The 24,247-nt window shown below is 47.5% G+C and overlaps 1 protein-coding gene across 1 annotated transcript in view; it reads right to left on the bottom strand.

Moving 5' to 3' along the window:
- BARX2 (BARX homeobox 2) overlaps positions 1–19,368 on the bottom strand; it is a 35,621-nt gene extending 16,253 nt beyond the window's left edge. Inside the window, exon 1 of the mRNA XM_068160022.1 lies at positions 18,872–19,368. Within this exon, the coding sequence (XP_068016123.1) occupies positions 18,872–19,040 (169 nt within the window). The 5' untranslated portion in view covers positions 19,041–19,368. The remainder of the gene's footprint in view (positions 1–18,871) is intronic.
- Between the last annotated feature and the right edge of the window lie 4,879 nt (positions 19,369–24,247).

The raw sequence follows: 24,247 nt of genomic DNA, 5'->3' as shown, positions 1-24,247 counted from the left end.
TCTGTTCTGATAGGACATCAGCCAAGGAAACGCTGTTTTCACATCCCCAGACAAATACAGATGAGACTGAGGGTGGAGATAAGCCTCTAATTAATCATAAGAGATTGATTCAGGGTTCTACAGCGCTGAAGTTCTGCTAGTGGCCACTGTGAATTAGTGTCTTTGTGGGCAGAAGTGTCAGAATGATGCCTGCTTTGACAGCTCCAGCCTAGAACTACAAACCTGCCTCTAGATTTAGGGTTCCAGGGGGGAGAACATCCTCATCCTAGAGTTAGGTGCTAACCAAAGCTTCGCCTCACAGTCCTCCAATCTCTGGTTCTCATCAACACCTCCAATTCTCCTCCAGCACCTATCACCAAGGAATGCAGCATCCAAGTGCTCCACAGGTACCTCTGTGAGTTGCTAATCTCATTTACATACCAATCCCAACAGTCAATACACAAGCCCAACAATGCAGCCCTTTCTTCTCTCCACCTGTGTGGGTGTGCAGTTCCCACTAGCATTAGACACAGCTCCAGCCTGACAGCAATGTTGTCTCATTCCCACTGACTTCATTCTCACCTGCCCCCTAAAGGACCAAAAGAACAAAGATCTGTTCACTCTAGATGAAGATTTTGGGGAAGAGGATGAGAGAGGTGATTCTCCCCTTCTACTCTGTTCTTGTGAGGCCCTACCTGGAGTGCTGCATCCAGTTACAGTGCCTCCAGCATAAGGACTCTGAACTGCTGGAGTGGGTCCAGAGGAGGCCACAAAGATGATCAGAGGGCTGAAGAACCTTCTCTACAGGGACAGGCTGAGAGAGTTGGGGTTGTTCAGCCTGGAGAAGACTCCAAGGAGACCTTTGAGTAGCCTCCCAGTACCTGAAGAGGGCTACAAGAGAGCTGGGCAGGGACTTTTGACAAGGGCTGGGAGTGCTAGGATGAAGGGATAGATTGAAGCTGGAAGAGGGGAGATTTAGACTGCAGATTAGGAAGAAGTTCTTCCCAGTGAGGGTGCTGAGACACTGGAACAGATTGCCCAGGGAGGTGGTAGAAGCCTCATCCCTGGGGGTTTTTAAGGCCAGATTGGATGAGGCCTTGAGCAACCTGGGCTAGTGGAAGGTGTCCCTGCCCATGGCAGGGGGGGGTTGGAGCTAAATGATCCTGAAAGTCTCTTCCAAGCCAAACCACTCTATGAATCTGTGAGGTGTAGCATTTCCAACCCTGCCACTGCCTTGACGTACAACTGCAGCCAGGTGCTTGGATCCCACTGGATTCCTGCTCTCCCTCCATGCAAACTGCAGATGAGAACACCTAGCACAGAAGGAAAAGGCCTCCAACGGAAGCCAGAAGGGGAGGCAGAGGTGTTATGATCTGACATGAGCTGATTGCAAGAGCCCTGCATTGAGACCTCTCTTCTGTGTCACAGCATTACGAAATCCCTTGATGTGCCATTAATATATATGTTAATATTGAAGCAACCCATGCATCCTGTTCTTGTGCAACCAGCAATGTTTCCATGGGAGCTCCTCCAACAGCTTTTCCCCCCCCACCTCTATTTCCCCAATATCACCACTACCAGACTCCTTTATGTGACACTTGGGGTGAGACTCACATCTGGTGTTTCCATGCTCTCCCTGCAGACAGCACAACAGCCTCTTCACATTGCCAGTGTGGGCATCAAGCCTTGAAATGGGGGGGTCCAGAGAAATTGGGCAATGACTGGCATTTACTGCTCCATGATGAAAAGCCACCAACACTACCAATCCATCAAGCTGAATTGGTTTGCTTTGCTCAGCAGTGGTGCAATCCTTCTGAGAGATCTTGAGCCTATAATTTATGATTGGGGAACCACATGAAAAAGTGTTCCAGCTCTAACAGCTTCTTAAAAGTTGTAGGATAGAATCATCATTGAGTACTTTGGGTTGGAAGGGACCTCTAAAGGTCATCTAGTCCAACCCCCCTGCAGCAAGCAGGGAAAATCCTACTCATCATTTTCAGTGCTGATTCCATATCCACAGCTGTATCTTGCTTCCATCCATGCTGGGAAGCCAGATCCAAGGTCTTTTAGTTTATGTAGAAGCTTTTCTTGATATAGAGGTTTATGTAGGTGGCAGATGTCACATCCCTGGAACCATTCCAGGTCAGGCTGCTTAGGGCTCTGAGCAATCTGCTTTAATTGCAGATGTCCCTGCTCACTGTGGGGCGGTTGGACCAGGTGACCTTTAAAGGTCCCTTCCTACCCAAACTATTCAATAACACTGAAACTGGAGTTGTTCAGCCTGGAGGAAATAAAAAGACTCTGTGGGGATCTGAGAGCTGCCTTGCAGAGCCTGAAGGGAGCCCACAGGAAGGCTGCAGAGGGACTTTTCATAAGAGTGTCTAGTGACAGGATAAGGGGGAATGGTTTGAAGATATGGGAGAGTACATTCAGATTGGATCTTAGGAGAAAGTTCTTCAGTAGAAGAGTGGTGAGACACTGGAACAGGTTGCCCAGGAAGGTTGTGGATGCCCCCTCCATGGAGATTTTCAAGGCCAGGTTGGATGAGGCCTTGAGCAACCAAGTTTTAGTTGAGAGGCATCTCTGCCCATGGCAGGGAAGTTGGAGTAGATGAGTCCCCATCCCTGGAGGTGTTCAAGAGGGGATTGGACATGGCACTTGGTGCCATGGTCTAGTAGGCATGAGGTGTTGGGTGACAGGTTGGACTTGATGAGCTTTGAGGTCTCTTCCAACCTTAGTGATTCTGTGACCACTGAGGCCCCTTGCAACCGAAGCCATCCTATGATCCGAGAGGCAACCGCCCTCCCATCACTAATTATTTTCCCCTCTTTGTGGGTCACCTTTCTTTGAATTGTTGAGAATAAAAGATATTCCCACCAAGATGTTAACATCTCATTTCTAGTACTGCTTGGGTGAGGAGACCAAATAAAAATAAATGGCTTCTCCAATAAGACACATCATCCATCAGCAGCATGTAAAACACAGTCATTAATCACAGCACCAACCTACTTATTACGGCTATTCAAGCACTGGCAATACAAGTGCTTATAAAACAGGGGCTCCTTTCATAATTCCCTGCCCTTGTCTCTCAATAGTTTAGAGGATTAACCCTTTTACAACAAGGGATGGGCAAACTGGTTTTGCCTAATTCCAAACCAACCTGACGTCATGGGTTCGAAAGTTCGACTTGAGCGCAAAGTAGCTTGTGGTGAGGGGAGACAGAGAGAGCTGAAGGGGAGAGGAAAGGAAGGGAGACAGTGAAAGAGCAAATCCAACACAGCAGGGCATGGGCAGAAGGAAGAAAAGTCCAGTAAAAGGGTCAAAGGATGGATGAAAATTGCTAATGCAGGAGTTAGTAAAGAACTGGGGCTGTTCAGCCTGGAGAAGGGAAGGCTCTGGGGGGACCTTAGAGCAGCATTTCAGTATCTGAAGGGGACCTATAGGAAGGCTGGGGAGGGACTGTTCAGAAGGGCCTGTGGGGGCAGGATGAGGGGCTATGGTTTGAAAATGGGGCAGGGTAGATATAGGTTGGACATCAGGAGGGAGTTCTACACAGTGAGGGTGGTAAAATCCTGGAACAGGTTGCCCAGGGATGTGATTGAGACCCCATCCCTAGAGACACACAGGGTCAGACTCAGTGTGGCCCTGGGCAACCTGAGCAGCTGGAGGTATCTCTGCTGACTGCAGGGGGTTGGGCTAGATGACCTCTGAGGGTCCCTCCCAACCTGATGCAATCTGTGAATCTGTGTAAAGTTGATAACCCTCAAAACCAATAAACACAGTTCTGTCTTAGTGTGATTTGTGGGGAAGCCTCCTCCCTCCTACAGACTTCTCTCTGGCGAGAAAAATAATACAGACTTGACTTGTCCTTAATGAACCCTCATGAAGACCAGAGTTATACACACACAATCCCCTCTGCCATGTTACTTTGAGCTTCTCTTGCATTGCTTGGTGAAGGATTGCACCATCCTCTGCCCAAGTGCGTGCTGAGCCGCTGTGCTCCTTTAGCTAATGGGAAAGATGAGGCAGGCAGCATCTAACTGGCTCCACATCACACAGCGAGGCAGGGACCACGCTGAGCAGAGATGGCCAAACCCAGTGTCCACTGCAAAACCTCTGGGCTCTGCACATCAAGTCCACTCAGTTATCCCTCTTCCCAACAGCAACATGTCCCAAGCTGCCAGCTAAGTGAGTGCTCAGCAGAAAACGTTCGGGTATTTGCAGTCTGATGCAATTCCTTTTCTCTTTGCTACACACCCAAGTGGGAGCAGGGAGGGAATCAAGAGGTACAGAGAAAAGCACTATTTGTACAACCTGAAGCGTTCAAAGAGTTAAATCAGAGTTCAGAACACACATTTACCGTGACATAAATGCTACTTACTGGTTGTTGTGAAAAATGAGCTACCTGGATGAAGGGAATTCTTGTGGAGAGAAACGAGATGAGGTATGTGGCTGAGCTCTCAAAAGAAGCAAGCTGGCCCCCAGCTTAACCAGAGGCAAGACCACTTTTTGAAACACTTAAATCACCTTTGCCATCGACTGGACAAACATTTCCAATGTTGGGATCAGTTGGCTTTGGGGAAAACAAACATTCTGGAGAAGACAAATGAGCAGTCCACCACATTAAGCCACACTAAAGCTATACCCCAGGTGCTGGAAATGAGCACTTCAGTTTCTTGTGAGTGAATTAACAAAGCAGCGACAGGCAGCAGCAGCTACTCCATTAGAACTGCCTTCATGTGTGAGAAATGCTAAGGTTTCAGGGCTATGAGGTGGTAAACAGCAAGAAGAAATCCTGGTAGAGGTGCTCAGAAGTTCAGCACCAATATAAAACACCAGGACTTCCCCCCTTCAACATTATTTCTCCTGGGGGGAAAGTTTCGCTCCAGCTTGAAGCTGCCGTCAAGGCACCGTGATGAACGAAGTACTTAGAGTATCCTTCACTGTCAAAAGGGATTTTCTATCCTATCATTCACTACAGGAAAGTACCAGGCAAATATTGAGAGAGAGAATTACAATAAGCAGCTCAAACCATAACTAATTTCTTCGCTCTTGGGAAGGCAATGCCCAAGCGAAGCTCACCGGTGAGCTGAGTCAAACGACTCACGCCTAGGCTGTACCAAGCAGGGGCTGTGACTAGATTAGTACCAATGCTCTGGTTTTAAAGAGCTGTCAACCCATTCTCATGTATTTTTCACAGGTTGTAACATGACTAACTGTGCTGACATTCAGGAAGGAGAAATAAGGCATCACCAAAATCAGGATTTTTAAGCCATAAAGCCGCCGCTTGTCAGCTTTAGCCGTCGTGGCCATGCCTCTCTTTACTGGTGGGGATGAAGATGGGCCACAGAAAATCCTGCCTCAATTTTTACCCTGCTTGCATCCCTTTTTCCTGACTAGCACTGCTGGATGGATAGCACTTCTCTTCTCTGAAGAGCAGAGATGTCTGTTTCATAGTAGTGAGCTCTTTCGCAAGCGCTAGTGGAAGCTATTCATAGAAAAGGACACAAAAAAAGGCCAAATCGCCATGAAAACTGTGACAGCACGGAAGAAAAGGAAACCATTTGCCAAACAGAGTTTGCCAGACTGAAAACCAAGTCCTTGAGGCAGCTAAGCAGCTCTGAAGCCACTCCAGCATGCCCTGTGCTAGCTGTGCGTGCCGTCAGATCCATCTTTTTCATTTCCACCCACGTCCCATTTTCTGTCCTGCCCCTGCTCTGCACACATCCAGCACCTCCATCCACCACAAAGCCCTTACAGAGCCATGCCCTGTCCCTGCTCAAAGCAAGGATCAACCCCTATCTTTCATTTTAAACACAGCTGCTTAGGAAGCCAGAAAACAAACCCAGACCAACTTCAAACCCTGCAGAAGTCCTTTCAGTACTTGGCAATGACCGGGAGATCATCTGTCTGTGGGGACAAATTTAGTTCACTGGGAGGGACAGGAATGACCCCAGTTAGCAGCTATTGCCTGTGGTAGACACAGCTTGCTACCTCCCAAGCTCCTGATGGATCTTTAGGGAGGGCACTTGGGATGTGGTGCTAAAACCCCCTGAGACAGCCTACACCGTCAGACCAACGCAAGCTGGGAAACCCTAAACCTGCTCTGAGCTGCTCCAAACAGCAGGAGAGGGCTTCACCCTGCTGGAAGAGGGGACAGCGAGGAGAAGCTCTGAGGACAGACTGAACAGGATCAGCCTGGAGTGTACAAAAACTCCCTTAAAGCAGGTTTGTGAATCATGATTTAAAGATCAGCTGCTTGATCTTCTGAGAACACCACCATATGCTGTGGGACATATTTATAAATCCCACTTTTATCAAGTAAGTGAAAGCCTTTTAAACAATGTTTTAGATGCTGCCCTTTGTTCAGCTGAGGCAAAGCCCAGCAGCCACAAGCACTCCCCATTTTGGAGAGGAGCTCAGGCAAAGTTTCAGGCTGCTGAGCTGCTACTCAGACCAACTCTTTAAATCCTGACAAATATGATGATGAGGATGAGGCTCTGTCCAGCCTGATCTAATGTGGGGTGTCCCTGCCCATGGCAGGGGGGGTGGAACTAGATGATCCTTGTGGTCCCTTCCAACCCTGAATGAAACTATGAAATAGATGAAGAGACTGATTCCCACCCTCTCTTTTCATCCTGCCCTCTCATTTCAGCGATCCTTGCTGTCTCTCCTCACGTCATCACCAGCCAGCTAGCCGCTGGTGGACAGAAATACATGGGCAGTATCAATTGCTGTGACAGCTCTTCACAACAGACAGGTGCCACCAGCCTCTTCAGAGGCCTCTTGTCTCTCAGGCATGAGAAAAGGGGCTCGCCAGAGCGGTAGAACTAAGCACTCTCAGGCTGGGATTTCACACAGCCCCAGCATTTCCTAAATGCTTTTGTTTTAATGTAATTTAAGTCATAAACTACCTCATAATAAAGTGCTCCTCAATGTTTACAGTGAAGGCATAATTGGACTTGACTCATTTTGGCCTTGCTCCAACACCCATTTAATTGACTTCAGTGGGAGGTGCACTGGGCTCTAAGTAATTTTAACTAAAGTAATCCATCAATTGTTCCTCACCCACTTCACCACACTGCTTCCCATCCTCGTGATTGCTCTGTAATTTAGTGAAACAAGGTGAAACCAACCCATCTACCTCCTGGCACGGCTCCCTACTACCAATTTCACTACTGTCCACCAACCTAAACCAAATCTGCTTCGGGAAAGCAAAAGAGCAGCCAGGAGAGATCCAAACCGCCTCGTGCCGTCCTCTGCTGTTACAGAAGCCTTCAAATATCAGCTCCTCCACTCTTCAGTCACCACAGGAACAAAAAGAACTGTTAGCAAAGCTGTCAAGAGGAGGCTTGGAACAAAACAGACAGAAGGGTGAAGAGAAATGTATTCACAAACTCACGCAAGTGTTTTGTGGCCCAGAAAAAAACCCACCCCGCCACATTTGCTTCGGCTTTGTCACCATTACCCTGTATCAATTACGTTACTCCTCTCTATTTCAGGGGACTTGGATTTTTCCCCTCCCAGACACGTGAAAAAAAAGCCAACCTGAGCACTCAGCCCTCCCAAAGGCCTCTCCTGTTATGCAACGGCACGTAGGTACGGCGAGCAGCGAGCGAACAGAAAGTACCACCACTAGCACTGCTTCAGGAGAAGACAGGGTAATCTGTCACAGAATACCCCTCTTCAAGTAACCTGAAACACACCACACATGTTTCTTTGGCTTGCAGAATGAAAAGGAGATGCTGTTTTGAAGGCTTCAACCCTTCTCCCCTTACACAACAGTGGTTTGGGCTGTAATGGACAAGCGTAGGCAGCGGTACGCTAGATGTGGCAAGAGGTACCTACAGGGACTTCAGTGTTAGCTCTGGAGATCATAAGAGTGGTTTGGGTTGGCAGGGACCTTGAAGATCATCCAGTTCCAACCCTCCCAGCATGGGCAGGGACACCTTCCACCAGCCCAGGTTGCTCAAGGCCTCCTCCAACCTGGCCTTGAACACCTCCAGGGAGGGGGCATCCACAACCTCCCTGGGCAGCCTGTTCCAATGTCTCACCGCCCCCCCTGGAAAGAATTTCTTCCCAATCTCCAGTCTCAAATTTAATTCAGATGAAGCCCAGCCTTTAAGTTTGAAATTCTACTTAAATATGAATTTGCATCAGGAGGCAGAGCAGCCTTCAACTAGCCTGCAACACGAGAGATAATCATTAGCACAATGGCCAAAGCCAAAGCGTGAGACGAGTGTTTAAAGAAGACAATGAACACTCTTATTTGGAAGGAAATCCACCAAATGAGTAAGATTATTTCACAGAATTTCCTGGAATCAACCAGGTTGGAAAAGACCTCAGAGATCAAGCCCAACCTATATAAATATCTATATATATATATATATATATATAAAAAAAGACCAAGTTACAGGGCAAATACAATGGCATCATGGCCTGCATCAAGGATAGCGTGGCCAGCAGGAGCAGGGAAGTCATTGTGCCCCTGCTAGCACTGGTTAGGCCACACCTTGAGTACTGTGTCCAGTTCTGGGCCCCTCAGTTTAAGAAGGACATTGAGACACCAGAGAAGGGCAATGAGGCTGGGGAGAGGCCTCAAGCACAAGCCCTACGAGGAGAGGCTGAGGGAGCTGGGGTTGCTTAGGCTGGAGAAGAGGAGGCTCAGGGGAGACCTCATTGCTCTCTACAACTACCTGAAGGGAGGTTGTAGCCAGGAGGGGGTTGGTCTCTTCTCGCAAGCAACCAGCAGCAGAACAAGAGGACACAGTCTCAAGCTGTGCCAGGGGAAGTTTAGGCTGGAGGTGAGGAGAAAGTTCTTCCCAGAGAGAGCTGTTAGCCATTGGAATGTGCTGCCCAGGGAAGTGGAGTCCCCATCCCTGGAGGTGTTCAAGAGGGGATTGGATGTGGCTCTTGGTGCCATGGTTTAGTCACAAGGTCTGTGGTGACAGGTTAGACTTGGTGATCTTTGAGGTCTCTTCCAGCCTTGCTGATGCTGTGAAATAAAGCTTCCCATTCAAACCCTGCCTTGCATGAGTAGTCCTGGTGAAGTTAGCCAACTAGCTACAGGAATTAAAAAAAGCCCAACCACTGGCATGCTACAGAATTGACAAGATAAGACCTGAAGCCTCACAGCCAAACACATTGTAAGGTCATTGTGAGGTTGTTGCTCTGAAGCTCAGAGATAAAGTAAAATTAAAAAAAGAGCATATGTCTTCATGAATTTTCTGTCATCACATCCTCAAAGGCAGGTTTATTTCTGTTGCATAGGAAGTTCAGGAAAACTCTTTCTCCCTCCCTCCTTCCTTCCTTCTTTTTTTAAATGGGGGAAAAAAAAAATGAAAGACCAAAGCAGGGAATTTTTTTGTCCAGAAGCTACTGAGGGTAACATTCTTTCAGGTTTTATGTTTCAGATGGAACTCAAAACATTCTGGAAAGAAATGGTGCCAAAAGCTGAGTTTTCTAAATGTCTTGTGCAGGGTGGGGGGAACAAAAAAGTCTCTTTTCCCCCCACTCATGCATGGCAGGATGCTCTTCTAGAAAATGTCTTCTTCTTACTGAAAATCATTTGTTTTTTCACCCAGCTATACATACATTCACACTCCACCAAAGTGCAGCTACGAAGAGGTGAGCAAAGTGCAGCTATGAAGAGGTGTGCACAGCCCAGGCAAACCCCAACGTCAATGAGGGCATTTCAGCTGCCTCTCTGTGTGGGACCCTTCAGAGGGATTGACACAGGCAGCTAACTGGTGGTGACCCCCTGAACACTGCCATCCTCCTGAATTCTCACCACATAGCTAGGAGTTGAATCAGCCTTTAGGGTGCTCGTGGCACACGTTCCACCAGCATCACCCAGACCCTGATGGGCTTGTTCCCTCCGGGAGCCAGGGCGCGCTCAGAGGAGGGGAGAGAAGCTCCCATCACGTGCAACACCAGGGCGTGCTAAGCATAAGCAAAAGAGACTCAAGCAAGGCTCCACATCTGGGAAGGTGGAATATCTGTCAGAGAAGGGTTGTTCTTTACCCTTCCCTCTAAGTCATTTCTCAGCACCCCAACACCTGTCCAAAATATCAGCAACTGATAACTTGGTGTTCTTCCAAGCTGTGTTCTGACCAAGATGAATGAGGAAGAAGATGCCAAGAATCAGTCAAAACAAAAAGGTACATGAGGGGAAGATGGAAAATAGTAATTGCAGCCTTAGCCAGGTCCTAACATCACTTCTTTCTACATTTTGAAAGACACACCAGGAAGATCTAGCTTTGGGGATTTCACATCACACAAGGGCTGGAAGGCTCTCAGTTAGACTCTCCCAGAGCGCCAGCAACACAAGAAATAACCTGGGAAGTTCCAAGGGGGGAAAGCCATCCCCAAGATGTCCCTGGACAGTAATATTAACGTGAACTCACAATTTACTGTTAAGCTGCCCTGAAACTGTCTCATCTGCATGCTGCAACGCTGTGACCCGCTCCCTGTGAGCAGCAGCGTCCACAGGACATCCACTGCTCAGCTCCCATTAGCCTGCTCTTGTGATCCTGATTTTGTCTTGATTCACACAAACACAGCCAAGATCACAAACCAACGTCCTAAACTTTCCATGGAACTATGATTTCCTAGCAAATGAAGCTTGTGTTCAAGTGTTCTGACTTCAGCAGTCCAGCTGGAGCAATTCTGAAATAGAACTGACTGAAACTGTTTGGTTGTAACTTCCTCCCATCCAAAAAGCAAGGGGGAAAAAAAACAGACAGACCATTTGCAAGAGAGAAAGTATTGCTTTGCCAAATGTCTCATATAAAAAAGGAAAGTGTCTGGAAGCTTTGTTTCAGCCTTTAGAAGACACATTTCCAGTATTTATTGCAGCTCAAGTAGTTTCTCCTATTTGGCTTCCTCTCGCATTCCACGCTTGTAAAACTTTGAACTTGCCCAACTAAACCTAAACCACTTTGCTTCGCTCTCAACTGTAAAGGACAATTGACTGTTGTTTCTTCCACCCACCAACAACCCAAAACATTCATTTTCCTGACTACTCCTAATGTTTTTGCTTTGCACTGAGGGCACAGAAATGACTTCGAGAGGCAGAGTTTCCTTTCAATCATCAAGGCTCCAATCAGCACTAAATCCTCGCCGCAGGTGGATCAATGCTTCGATCAACACACTGCCAAGACCATGATATAGCCAGCTGTCTTTCACCGTGCTCTAAGCTGGAAATTAAAGGTACTGCTCAACACAAGCAAACAGAAGAAAAAGCCAAATAAGTCTCCTTTGCTACTGCTCTGCTCCCCGCAGCCTGCTGCATTCACTGGGAGCTTCACGCAAGGCGTTGGCTCAAAGCACTCTCACTCATTTCCCCCCAACTTCCCCCAGTGAAGATTCCTGCCCGTGCCCATGCCAGGCTGGTAATGAAGGCAACAATTCTGGGAGACATTTATTCCACCAAACAAATCTGTCTTTCCTTTCAAGTTGAATAAAAGTCCCTAAAATAACAGTGACGACAACTTGAGAGCGGTGGCAGCAGGTCTGTGCCGCGCAGTCTCCAGATTGAGGGTACAAAAGCACAGCATTCAAACCTAAAGCGGCACTGAGATGGATTTCAATCTGCTCCCTGCAAGCCGTGAGGCTTTAGAAAATAAGGCAGAGGTGTCAATTTTCCCCCTGGAATCCCACATTCATTAATACCTCCTATTAGAACATTCCTCTGCAATGCTTATTCATGCCTAACCACAACCGCAGCGCTGATTACTTCCCACAGCAGGTTTTATTGCAGTCGTCCGGGGGTGATTTTCTGCCTTGTTCCACATAGTTTTGCCTCTCATTCATTCCTTTTATCCACTACTAACTGCATTGCAATACAGATGGCAAAAATAGGTCTCAATTCCAAATGTTTTAAGAGCTGAAATGTCTTTAGAGGCAGATTTCCCTGCTCAGTCTTTAGACTTGGGTTTCAAATTGAGGTTCTGATCTGGCTTTGCCTCTGACACTGGATGGGCTCTGAAATGCCTCCCCTAACACTGGATGGGCTCTGAAATTGCCCACTCTGACACTGGATGGGATCTGAAATGCCTCCCCTGACACTGGATGGGCTCTGAAATTGCCCCCTCTGACACCGGATGGGCTCTGAAATGCCTCCCCTGACACTGGATGGGCTCTGAAAGTGCCCCCTCTGACACTGGATGGGCTCTGACAGAGAAAACAGACATCTCTCCGAGTATCCAGCCCATCATTACTCCTTACAGGACACTTTTGGGGCCTTTTTGAGCTATGATTTCTGCGGAAGACACCAAAGCAGACAGCCTGAAAACCACGAGGATCTTCAGGATTGAGTTTTGTGCCCAATCTTCAGCAGCTACAGATTAATCCACTGTCAAAGTCTACCGTGGTTGTTCGGCTACCTCAGCAGCCACGCTCGTGTCCAGCCTAATTACTACAGAAAGACTTTTTCTTGTAGGGCTTGTTTTAATATCATCTTAAACTAAAGACTACTCCATGGCTTCCCTAATACTGGATCAGAGAAATTTACAGAAGCAACATTTTGCCTCTTCCAGGATTAACAGAATCCTAAACCAGACTCCCTGGGGCATTTCACCTTTACTTTTTGCTCCTCAACCTTAGAATTACACTGAGCTTTGTGAGTTAACCCCAATAAACATCAGGAGCTTAGAGAAGATTTTAATCTTTTTTTTTTTTGCTTCATGTCTTTGCACAAATAGTAAAAGCAAAACCAGTGATGTAGATTTTACTTTGATGGACCTCATGCATTGTTGGGAACCAGCCCCTGCTAAGCAAGCATTTTAGACATCCACGTCTCCCGAGCACCCACTTCACACACCACAAGCCCCAAACTCTCTGACACACAACTGGGACCCTGGGGATGGAATCCAAGCCCAGCTGAAGATCGAGAGCTGATGGGAGGCTGGGCACACTCAGGTTTGAGTTAGGCTGGTTGAAGGTATCCCCACAACTCCGTCTGAGCTTTATTGAAGGGGATTAATCCAGCTGTTATGTTTCAGATAACGCTCTTTGAACGGAGGGCATCTCATTTTTCCCCCACCACGGGACACAGACTGCATGGATTTGCCTTTTCCTTTCCCACAGTGCCCTGCTTTCCCCCAGGAACTCCGTAACAGTATCCATGCCATTTAAAGGAAAGAGCTTCAGCGAGCATTTGAGCAAAAGAAACGGCTTCCACCCCAACTTTAACGTCCCAGAGCAAATCCAAACCTTGCCTGTATCAAGGCCTTTTTGAGGACAATCTCGTTGTGAGCTCACAAAAACCACACTGGTTTAGGACACAATCAATCTATGGTTTCTGTGACAGTTTAGGCTGTGCCTTTAAGAAAGGCTGACAAGATTGGCTAAGGAGCAGAAATATCAAAGCTCACACTTCGTTGCAGAGGCAACGATTCCCCTCAGGTCTCCGTGGTTGCACGTACCACTTAGTTTAATCCGGGGAAAGAAATCAAATATAGCAAGAAAATGACATTTAAAACCCCCAAGGTTTGGGATAAGCAGTTCCTAGTCTCATCCTAAGGTAAAACAACAGAAGACAGGCAAAACCCTGAGCAAAGAATTCACGCTTTGAACAACTCTACACTAGATACTTGCCTACCTTTGAACCCCAAGCGTACAAACATTCCTCTCACCATCCAAAATACCCAACCAAAAAACCACCTGACAAAAGAAGAATCCCAATAAGAAATTCCAGGAAGCAAAACTTAGTTATTGGTGTTCTTTAAAGTCAACTTGTTCCGCTGACTAGCAGAGCAGTGAAGTCAAAAAGATGCAAGCAAGCTGAGAAAATGAAGGTTGTGACCCCTTGCAGAACCTGTGACACACACAGAGAGCAGCAGAATCCCCTTGAACACAACTCTCTATGTAAATATCACTATTTTGATATCAAGGTAGCTAATTCAGAAGATGAAGCCAGGCATCTGTAAAGCCATCTCCATGCAAAGTGTTGTTCTAAGTTGTCCCACTCAAGATGGGCCCAGGTAGAACAAATAAATTGCATCGGTGCTCAGTGGGATTTCAATCACAAATCACTACGATATATCCAAGTTTGAGAGGGTTTTTTAAGGAGCTCTGGGATGGATCCTGGTGAACATGAATACATGGCATAGACAGCAAAGAATTTGCTCTACCAAGCCCACTGAAATAAGCTGAGGACTGAAAATTCTCCCTAGCAGGGGCAATTGAATTCTTTGAGCCCCAGCCACCTCAATTTGTGTGGCTAGCTCAGCCAGGCCAATTCATGATTATTAATACCCAACATCACAAATGCCACTGTCACGGGGAGTAACACAACTTTCCCACACACATCTCAGCTGTGACCACCCTGGGCTTTTACTTTTCAAGCCATTTTAGTTACTTTGCTCATTATGAAGCATTTCCACTTGGACCTCATAGCACTGAATGTCCTTTGAGTCTTTACCCTGCCCAGAACTAGGAACGTGGCAACTGGATTTTGAGCGTATCGCTGCAACTGGATTTTGAGCGTATCGCTGCAACTGGATTTTTCAAGAGCTCAGGAAATGAGCTGGGATTGGTGTAAACTCACCTACAAATATTTTTAGATCAATTTTGAATTAAAAAGAAAATTAGACAAATTAAGTGATTCCTTCAGGACTCCACTCAAAAAGCAACCTTCGGAAATCAGCGCAAGCACGGCGAACGCCAACGCTGGCCTCGGGACTTCCACAGATGAAGTGGATGTGACACAATGTGAAAAGCCAATGAAAAACAGAAATACCAGGAAACCAAACTGTGTTTTGCACCAAGTCATCCCAATCCAAAAACCTCATAAATCAAGGAGGCATTAACCAACATGTGAAGAGATTTCTGGTTTAATCTTTTTACCATGGCTCTGAAGCCCGGCTAGCGTTTTGTTACGGGTCCACTGTGAGTACAGCCTCGTGCATTTGGCTCAATAACTGCCACAACACCACATTTTAAGCTGCTGATGGATCTTTTATATATATATATTTTTTAACAAGGAAAATGCATTTTTTTCTTTCCACAGAACAATTTGTCAGGGGCTTGTTTGCAATGGGAATCTCCCCGGTGAGATCAGGGAGCTTTGAATCCGAGCTTCTGAACGCTCCTCGCAACTAAAATGTCAGGTTTTGAGCTCACCACGCGCAGGAAAAGTCCCAAACGCTCCTTCCACCCCCATCCCCCTCCACTTGCCATATTTGTTTTGTCCCAAATTCAGCTGCACACACTTAAATATTTAGCATTCAATCACAGCCAAAGGAAAAAAACGTTTCCCCGCTTGGTTACCGCCGGTTTTCAGCCCTCTTCACTTAGAGGATGTCATTAAACACGCGCTGCGCAACGGCACCTCATGTCTTTCAGCCCCAAATAAATTATAAAGGTCCATCAGGCTGCTCTGACTTCACCCCAGATGAAAGAACTATTAACTCTTTAGCCCATGAAAACTCTTTAGCCCATCAGGCTTCTCTGACTTCAGCCCAGATGAAAGAACTATTAGCTCTTTAGTCCATGAAAACGCCTACTCCCGACTTGAGATTAAGCCGTGCTGCTGAAGAGACCTTGGGCTGATGTAACTAATTACTCATTGCTGTTCCAGACACTCCCCAGCCCCAGCTATGACTCTATACTGGTGAGGCAAATTTCTGTGATTTTGGTGAAGGCTCATTTTGTTTAGACCACAAAGACTAAGTGCTCACTCCCTGAGGACCTCATGAGACAAACAGAAACGCAGGCAGCACAGTGCTGGATTTCGGCAGCCCCGAAGTGGTTTGGGGGGGTTGTTTGTTCCTTGTTTGCTGGTTGGTTTGGTTTTTTGCATGCATGTGTGTGTGGTTTGGTGGTTTGTTTGGGTATTGTTTGTTTTAACATAATACATACAGGCTTTAATTGGAGCTATAAACATTAGAAGGCTGAACATTTGGAATCGTGCACTTCTGTAGCCGTTTCCTTTACGGTTTTAATCTCTCTTGATGTAACTCACTTCTCAAGCACTGTGCTTCCAAAAAAACTTATCCCAAAAGCAGATACTCACAATCCACCCTGACACGGGAACAGGCCAGAGCTTGGGTTAGAAACACAACCTTGAGGGCAAACTCATTAAAGATCCCAAACACAAAGAGAAATAAAGCTTTAATTGACTGGTAACCGCAAGAGTCGTGCTAGCATCACTCAGAAACCACTGCTGAATCATTTGAGGATTATTAATGATTATTTAATGAATAAATTGCAGAGAATGTTTGCTATGGTGACACAGAACTACATATTAAAATAATTTCTTTTTTCCCCCCCATGGGGTTAGTGAGAGTCAAAGCAACCACAGGGAAGCAACCACCTATCAAAACTACTGAGGATCCCTTAGCCTAAAGGCGACTTTCAAACCACTTTTTTTTTATGCTTCTGGCTGCTGCTAAATATTGTTAATATTCCTTCAACCTTTTGCTTCAATTTGTGCAGAAAGAGAAATCTTTTTCCTCTCCCTGGCAAAGCGGGGTCTGTGTAAATCACAGTGACTGACACGAGCAGAACGGGGCCCTCTCGGCGCAACCACAAGCTGCCCCACACGGAATCCTTTGGGATATCCATGCCTATTTTGGCCAAGGCACTAAATATCTACGCAGTAGCAAAGGATCAGCCCTGAACAAAAAAAAAAAATGCCCTTGTCAGCAGTATCTTGATTAACAACCAGATCTTCTGGTGCAAAAGATATGTCAGCGATTAGTTAGAGAAGGCAAAGCGCGTCACGCGCAAATCCAGCGGAAGAAATAAATGTTGAATGAGGATCACGCTAATGATTCATCTCACTTCTCCCCCAAAAGCTGGCCACTGTGGGGCTTATTTCTGACCACACCTCCTAATAACTGCTGGATCTAGAATAATCAGTATTTACAAAAATCAATACTGAGGTTGGAGGAAGATTTAAGCTCGGAGCAAAGGTTTCCTCTACTCATCAGGCTCTCAGGACATCCCAACAGCAAATCTTCTACTAGCAGAGCTCCATGAAGACCTGAAAAGCTCTTTCTTAATTTATATTCAGCTAGGCAACAAAAAGCAAGCCAAAAGTGCTCCACTCAGACTCTTAGGATGCCCTAACAGCAAGTTTTCTACTAGCCAAGCTCCCTGAGACCTGAAAAGCTCTTCCCCATTTATATTCAGCTAAGCCACAAAAAACCAAACCAAAACAACTAACGCGAGCTAAAGCGCAGGCCTTCAATTATTAAACACAACTTCAGCCCAACTCTAAATCAACATTCCTAGGGGAGAGGAAGGAAAATTACAATCTTCTGACCTTGAAATCTATCTTATTTTACTGGGAGTCACTCCTTCAAAAATATTTTTCCAATGGCTAAGGCTTTTTTGAAGAGTGTATTTTTAAGTTCCGATTTCCAACTCCCTCAAGGTGAAAGCACGGCCTCCTGGGAAGAACATAAACCTGGAAAAATACCCTATTTGACCACAAGCAGAAGGATATTCTTGGGTTTTAAAGCTAGGATGCACTACAAGAATGCTATTTTTACTTTTAATGTGGATTTTCAAACGCTGACCTTAGACCAATCTGTTTGCGACCTGTGGTCAAGACCCAGTCGCTCGTTTTGTGGCGGTGATACCCAGCTACAACAGAGCTATTTGGGGGGGGGGGGGGGGGGTTTGTGGTGTCCATGCCCACAAAATCATTAGAGGCATTTTCACATCATCTCTCTTACAAAGAGCTTAATTCCTTGTAAAGAGAGAATTCATTTAAGGGAGGGGGAGAAAAATGGTCTCAGCAGCAGTTTTTCTCCTTTTTCCCCCATTTTTTTCTGTGGATTTCTTTGTACTCTCACAGACGGCGATGACAAAACCAAGCATAAGCTCAAGGTCACTTTCTAAAGGACCCGTGCCCCTGTCGACTCATCACTTACACTGATTATTTATTACTGAACACCCTAAGAAAGATTAAGGCTGAACCCCACCACTTCAGACTGAGATCACCAACACTGCCCAGAAAAAGCAGGGAGCAGACACAAACCTTTCTGCTGGATTTGGATGTGCAAACTTGAATTCACAGCTGAGATTTGGTTTTGGGGGGAGCCTCCTTCACTTTGGGGAAGGAAAGGAACAGAGGGAACAAACACAAACCCTTCTGCTTAGGATGGGGCACAAAAAGTCAGGTTGACAGCTGGGCATTCGTGGGGGGGAAATTACTTTGCTTCAGAAGAGTGGGAAATGCAGGTGTTTGCTGCCATGTAACACAAACACTCCTGCTGGGGATGGAGCATGAAAAGTCAGGTTGGTGAGTGGGACTGGGTTTTGGGGAGCCTGCTTCACTCAGCAGGAGCAAGGCAACATAAGGTGCAAACACAAATCCACTGGGGATGGGGCATGAAGAGTCAAATTCACAGCCAGGGCTGGGGGTCGGGGAGTTCTCCTTCGCTTTGGAGGGACAACGTAACAGAGAGAGCAAACAAACCCTTCTGTTAGGGATGGGAGCTGACCACCTGCGTTCTCGGCCAGCACTGAGTTTGGGAGAGTCGCCTCCAATTTGGAGGAGGAAATTAACAGAGGGAGCAAATGCAAACCCTTCTGCTGGGGATGGAGGTGTGAAAACGGGTTCTTTGCCGGGACTGGGTTTGGGAGAGCAGCCTGTGCTCTGGAGGAGTGGGAAACGCAGGGGTTTGCTGCAAGGTGTCACGGGGAGCTCGCACAGACCCTCGTGGACGGGACGGGAGGGAAGAGCTCTGGTTCACGACTGGGACTGGGGCTTGGCAGCTTCCTCTGCTCCAGAGGAGACATGCCGCGGCTTTCCGCGAGGTAAGCGAGGTCTGGCTTGCAAACGGTGCCTCCGAGCATCCTCCGAGTCCCTGGAAGGGGGATTCACCGCTGCCCCTTCCCTCGGGAGAGCCTCCCTCCTCCCCGGGGCTTCTCTTACCGGCACAGGAGTGCAGCGGCTTTGGCCTGACCAGGAGGGACGGACAGACGGAGTAGAGGGAAAGTTTCTCGAAGTAATCGCAGGTCTCCTTGGAGAGGATCTCGTCGATCATAAAGGTCTTGTAGCGCCTCCTGCTTGCCTTGGCCCGGGCCTGCGCCTGGCAGTGCATGGCCGGGCCTCCCGCCGGGCCTGCCAGAGCCGCGGCCGCGGCCTGCCGTGCATGGGCGCTCGGCGACACCGAGCGCTGCCCCGGCTGCTGCTGCCGCCGCCGCCTCCTCCCTTCTGCTTTTCCTCCTCCTCCTCCTCCGCCCCGCTGCCGGCTGGGCTCGGCTGGGCGCCCCGCTGCTGCCCCGCTATATAAACCTGCCGATAAGCATCTCTCCGCGGCCTTTTTTAGGACGAGCCGGCTGTCAATCAGGGCGCCCGCTGCTCCCCGCCGCGCACCATTGTTACCCAGCGCCGGGCGGGGAGGATCCGCCGCTCCTCTCCCCTCCCTGCTCGCTATTTTAAGATCCCGGGGTGTGTGCGCTTCTGCCTTTCTTGCCTCTTTTTCTTTTTTTTTTTTTTTCTTTTTAAAGTGCACAAACTGGAAAGGTTCCAGATTGGGGCTGGCTTTTTCCGCCCCCCCTTCTCCTCCTTCTCCTCTCAACTTCCCCCCCCCCCCCTCCTTCCATACCCTGTAATTAGTATTAAAATGACAAGTGGGAGAGAGCCTCTTCCCCAGCCCTACTGCTTCTTCCCATCTATTTCCCAGCTAAAGTGCTGGAGAGCGGCAGAGCCTGTGGGGGGAGAAGCTCTATGTAGAAGAGACTTGGTAGAGTTAGGTGATGGTTGGATGCGATCTTAAAGGTCTTTTCCAACCCCAATGATTGTATGGTTCTACAGCTGAAGCAAAGGCTGCCTGCTCCGAAGCCACGTTCCCCAGTCTCCAGGCTGATGATTTACTCCTCTCAGCTGGGATTTGGTAAAGATGAGCTTTGAGCTCTTTTCTGCTGAGGACAGAGCCTGGGCAGCCCACCGGAGGTTTCCCTGCTCCGCCAGAGCCTGCTTGTTCTCGCAGGCTGAGCCCCGAGTTGTTTCTCGCTGCTCTGTTGCCTCTCTGCGGTGGTTTCCCCGATTCGCAGGGAGGAAAATGCTTCAAAATGCGGATTTTTTAGCCTGCTGAGAAATTAAGCCGTGCCTCTCTTGGAGGCAGGGGGGTAAGGACGTCTTACTAAGGAGAATCAGGAGTCCTCCTCCCTGCTAACCTGTCGCTCTGCCGTTTTCCCAGCCAGCTCCCAGCTACTTGCGTCCGCAAACTTTTCAGCAGGTAACGAGAGGCTCATTTCGGAGACGTGCCGCCCCCCCAAACCAATTATTTGCAGTCTTCATGCAAGGATTTAAGCATCATCTGCAAAACCCCGTCGGCCACCCTTTCGCTTCCCTGCTTCGCTGATCCAAAGGGCAGCAAACTTTTTTTATCTTACTGAGAGAAAATTCACTCCGCTTCTGCAGAAAGCACCAAGCGCCTCAAGCTCTCAAACGATTTGAGCAGCTCCTCTTTCTTTTTGGTGTTGAGCTGCATTATTCCAAGCACTTTAAAAAGCAATCTATAGAATATCTTAGGGGTTTTTTTTGGTGGGTTGTTTTCAGTTACAATGATAATTCAGCTTTAACATCAGACTGGTTTGGGGAGCCCAAACCTCTCCCACAGAAACACTCGAAGGAAATGAAGGAAATAATGGGAATGAAGGAAATAATGGGAATGAAGGAAATAATGGGAATGAAGGAAATAAAAGAAATAAATGAAGGAAATGAAGGAAATAAAGGAAATAAAAGAACTAAATAAAGGAAATAGAATAAATAAATAAAGGAAATAAAAACCTTTTGATACATCCTTGGGACTTTTCTCTTAAAAACTTGTTTCATGGGTTTTTAAAACCCAGGGCACAGCAAATGAACTGAAAGCTAGAGCCAAGTGGTTTGCTCTTTCCCCCACTGGAAGGGCATTCTCATTTCAAATCAATCGCTTGGGAATGGTTTCATTTCATCTGGGGAAGCCAAAGCAATCTCCCAAGGAGGAATTTAACTGGAATGGTAACAACAGCTCCAGAGTTCAAGGATTATTTTCCTCCTTCTTCTTCTTCTCCTCTGATAACTCCTTTTAATTTACTTACACAGTTGCTTTAATTCCTAAACAAACTAGGGATATTTAAGGAGATTTGCTAACTTCATTCTGGACGTAGCTCTGCTTTGATCGAGGCACAAAACGTGGGGGGGTTCTTTCGGAGCGTGCTTTCTTTGCTGCTTTGTTTCCAGGCATGATTTTGAGGAAACAAAAGAGTTTTCCAATAATTTGAGCTTCAACAATTAGTGCTTGCTGGTAACTAGTGCAAAGCACGTTTCTGAAGCAACATCCTCAGCGAGCTGTTGGTTTAAACCCTGGAGCAGCAGCAAACGGCGTTTTGCTCCAGCGCGAGTCCTCGGGAGCTGGGCAGTAGCTGCAGCCTCCCCCTACCCCCTGACTCATTTTGCAGTTACTGGCTTTGCAAAACCTGACGAGATGCAGCAGAGGAATGTTTCTTAAATTGGAAGCACTGGAAATCAAGTTTTCCATGAGCACAACTAGATCCAGCCCAGAAATCAAGAGGGGAGTTTAAGCAGCTTGCCTGACTGGCAGACAAGTGGCCGCAAGACAGGAGTCTCTGCTCGGCTCTAAATGTTTCTTTCTCACGTCTGAAGGGTTTGGTGTCCCAAGGTGTGGAGCTGGCACCTCTGCCCATGCTCTACAAACCTCAGTCCCCCCTTCCCCAGAACCCAGGGCGATGAACTGGCAGGTGGGATCAGCCTGAGGCGTTTCTAGCCGCTCTTTCTTTCATTAATGAGTTTTAACCAAAGAAACGAAGTAGCCAGAGCCATAGGGTGGGTTATGTCGTATGAAACACACCCGGGCTGTCAATCAAAAAGGGGGGGCTTTGGTCAGGAATAATCAGGGGTTTTGTTTCCAAAATTAATGAAGTGGCTGGAATAGCAAACATCTGCCAAGGGGACTCAAAGCCCGAGCAGCTGTTGGAGCCCCCGGTGCTCTTCCCATGCAGGACACAGCCTCGCTGAGAAGTGCTTCTCCCAAAGGTTTCTCCGCTGGTTGAGAAATGGGGCCGGATGGGAGGGTGGAGAGCTAAAGGCATGTCAGGAAAGGTTTGGAGGGCAGAAGGAGGCTTGGATGCAGTTTGTGTGCCTCGGCCCAGCACCTGCGCACCACAAACGCAGGTCACAAAGCAGCAAGTTAGCAGGATTCCTGCGCATGCCCCTCTCCAAGAGGCAAGGGGGGATTGATCCAAGGGCCACAACCCTCTCATTCATGGGCTGAGGCACATTTGTGTGTAAAAGCAGTGAGGAGGAAATGAGTTTGTCAGTCAGCAACTGATCGTTACTGGTGAGGAGCTGGGAGTTCACCCTCCACCAGAGAACTGAAAGCAGATCCTCCAGGAGGACAACCAAGATAGTAGCAGGAGACCTTCTGAACTAGGCTTTCTGCTGACAACTTGGTTTAATCTGGAGGCAATTTGTGCTACCAGGTGATTTTTTTTCTACACTGCTGGAACCCCACTGGCATGGTGCACCTGAGCAAAACAATTAAGCACCTGAGACTGGTTTAGTCCCAGCACAAACATTACCATGGGGTGGTGATTAAGGCCATAGGAATTAAGCTGCTGCTGTATGACTGCATTTGTTGTTTAGGCAGTCCCCAAGTACCTGGCTCTGTTCAGGGAAGAGCTAGCTGGTTGTGATTACTTGCTGCTGTATTTGTTCACTGGAATCATCTGCCTAAGAAGAGGAATTCTGTCTGGTGGGTTCTCAGCTTGCTAGTTTTCACATTCAAACAAGTGTCAAAGCCTTAAAGTGCATCAAATGTTGTCCCAGATTCCTGTTTGCCTTAGCTAAAAAGCACAGACAGCTTTTGCAAGGCCCTGTTTAATCACTAGAAAAGTCCCTTTTAGCAGTGAAACTCAGCCCCCTTTGAAAACAGATACATTCAGACATACCCAATCCTGTTAGGCACCAGCACTCTGATCTCCAGGCTATGCCCCTTTTTTTTTCAGCAGGATACTGTGCTTGATACCTGATCCAGAACAGGGAAATCCAATGTGTGGCCACAAAGAGGGAGGCACAATTTGGGCCTGCACTTTGCTCAGGGGAATTTAGAGGCTTTATCCTTTCTGCCTGAAAGTCTCTTTGAGTAAAAGATGTCAGCATCCCTCTGACATAGGGCAAGTGAGTTTCTAGTGCCTGGCTGATGCCAGAGAACTCTGGCATTGCCCAGGAAGCTGCTTTGTTTAGTTTTAAAACTGGGAGTGTAAAATCTCCCTGCTCATGAGGTCAACCCAAGGAGTCCTCCATGTTCCCTTGATGGAAATGCTTCATGGGAGAAGGGCAGAGAGTCTGTGCTGGCTTCAAGGGAGGCTACCACTTCCAGCTTATGTCTCCAAGCAAATTTCATCCCTGGCCTAAGTGCCTGTGGAGCAGGACTGCTCCCAGTCTGGTAGTTTCACTGGAAATTCTTTCCAGCTCTCAAAAGTTCAGAGCCTCTTTCAAATCCTCACAATTACATGAATCCTCCTGCTTCCTCTAAATCTGTCTGCAGCCTCTTTGAATGTCAACAGGCCTCACTCTGAGCCTGATTCTCCTGCTGTTCCATCAACCCCTCTGTGGTGCTGCAGCATTTGTGGGGTACAAGTCAGCCCTGGCTTCACTGGCAGGTTTGTCCCTTAATGGACAGACACTACAAACTAGCCTGGACATGGCCAGAACAAACCAAGGCTTGAGTTACTCTCTTCAATAAAGTTATTCTGCAAGCTGAACTATCAGCTGGGACACCTTTGGGTCACTTCTTCCTCTCAGCCTCACTTAGAGCCAACTTTGAGACATCTAGAAATGGAGTGTAGTTGTATTTATCATGTGAATGAAGCCTTTGGCTAGTCCTCAGATTAGATTCATAGAATGGTTTGGGTTGGAAGGGACCTCAAAGATCATCCAGTTCCAACCTCCCTGCCACGGACCAGGTTGCTCAGGACCTCATCCAACCTGGGGAGGGACATCAACAACTTCTTTAGGCAATTGATTCCAGAGTCTCACCACCCTCATACTGAAGAACATCTTCCTAAGCTCCAGTCTAACCCTGCTGTCCCTCAGCTTCAAACCATTCCCTCTTGTCCTGTCTCTAGACACCCTTATGAAAAGTCTCTCTGCAGCCTTCCTGTGGGATGCCTTCAGGGAGTGGAAGGCAGCTCTGAGGTCCCCCCATAGCCTTCTCTTCTCCAGGCTGAATGACCCCCAGCTCCCTCAGCCTCTAAACCCTGGAGAACATCAGAGAAGGCAGCTGATCCTGCTGCTGTC

The sequence above is a fragment of the Melanerpes formicivorus genome, unplaced genomic scaffold, assembly GCF_026170545.1.
Source record: "Melanerpes formicivorus ecotype bairdi unplaced genomic scaffold, bMelFor1.0.p_v2 SCAF_47, whole genome shotgun sequence".
Taxonomy (NCBI): Eukaryota; Metazoa; Chordata; class Aves; order Piciformes; family Picidae; genus Melanerpes; species Melanerpes formicivorus.
Note: the sequence above shows the minus strand (reverse complement) of the source record. Positions and strands in the feature narration are given on the sequence as shown.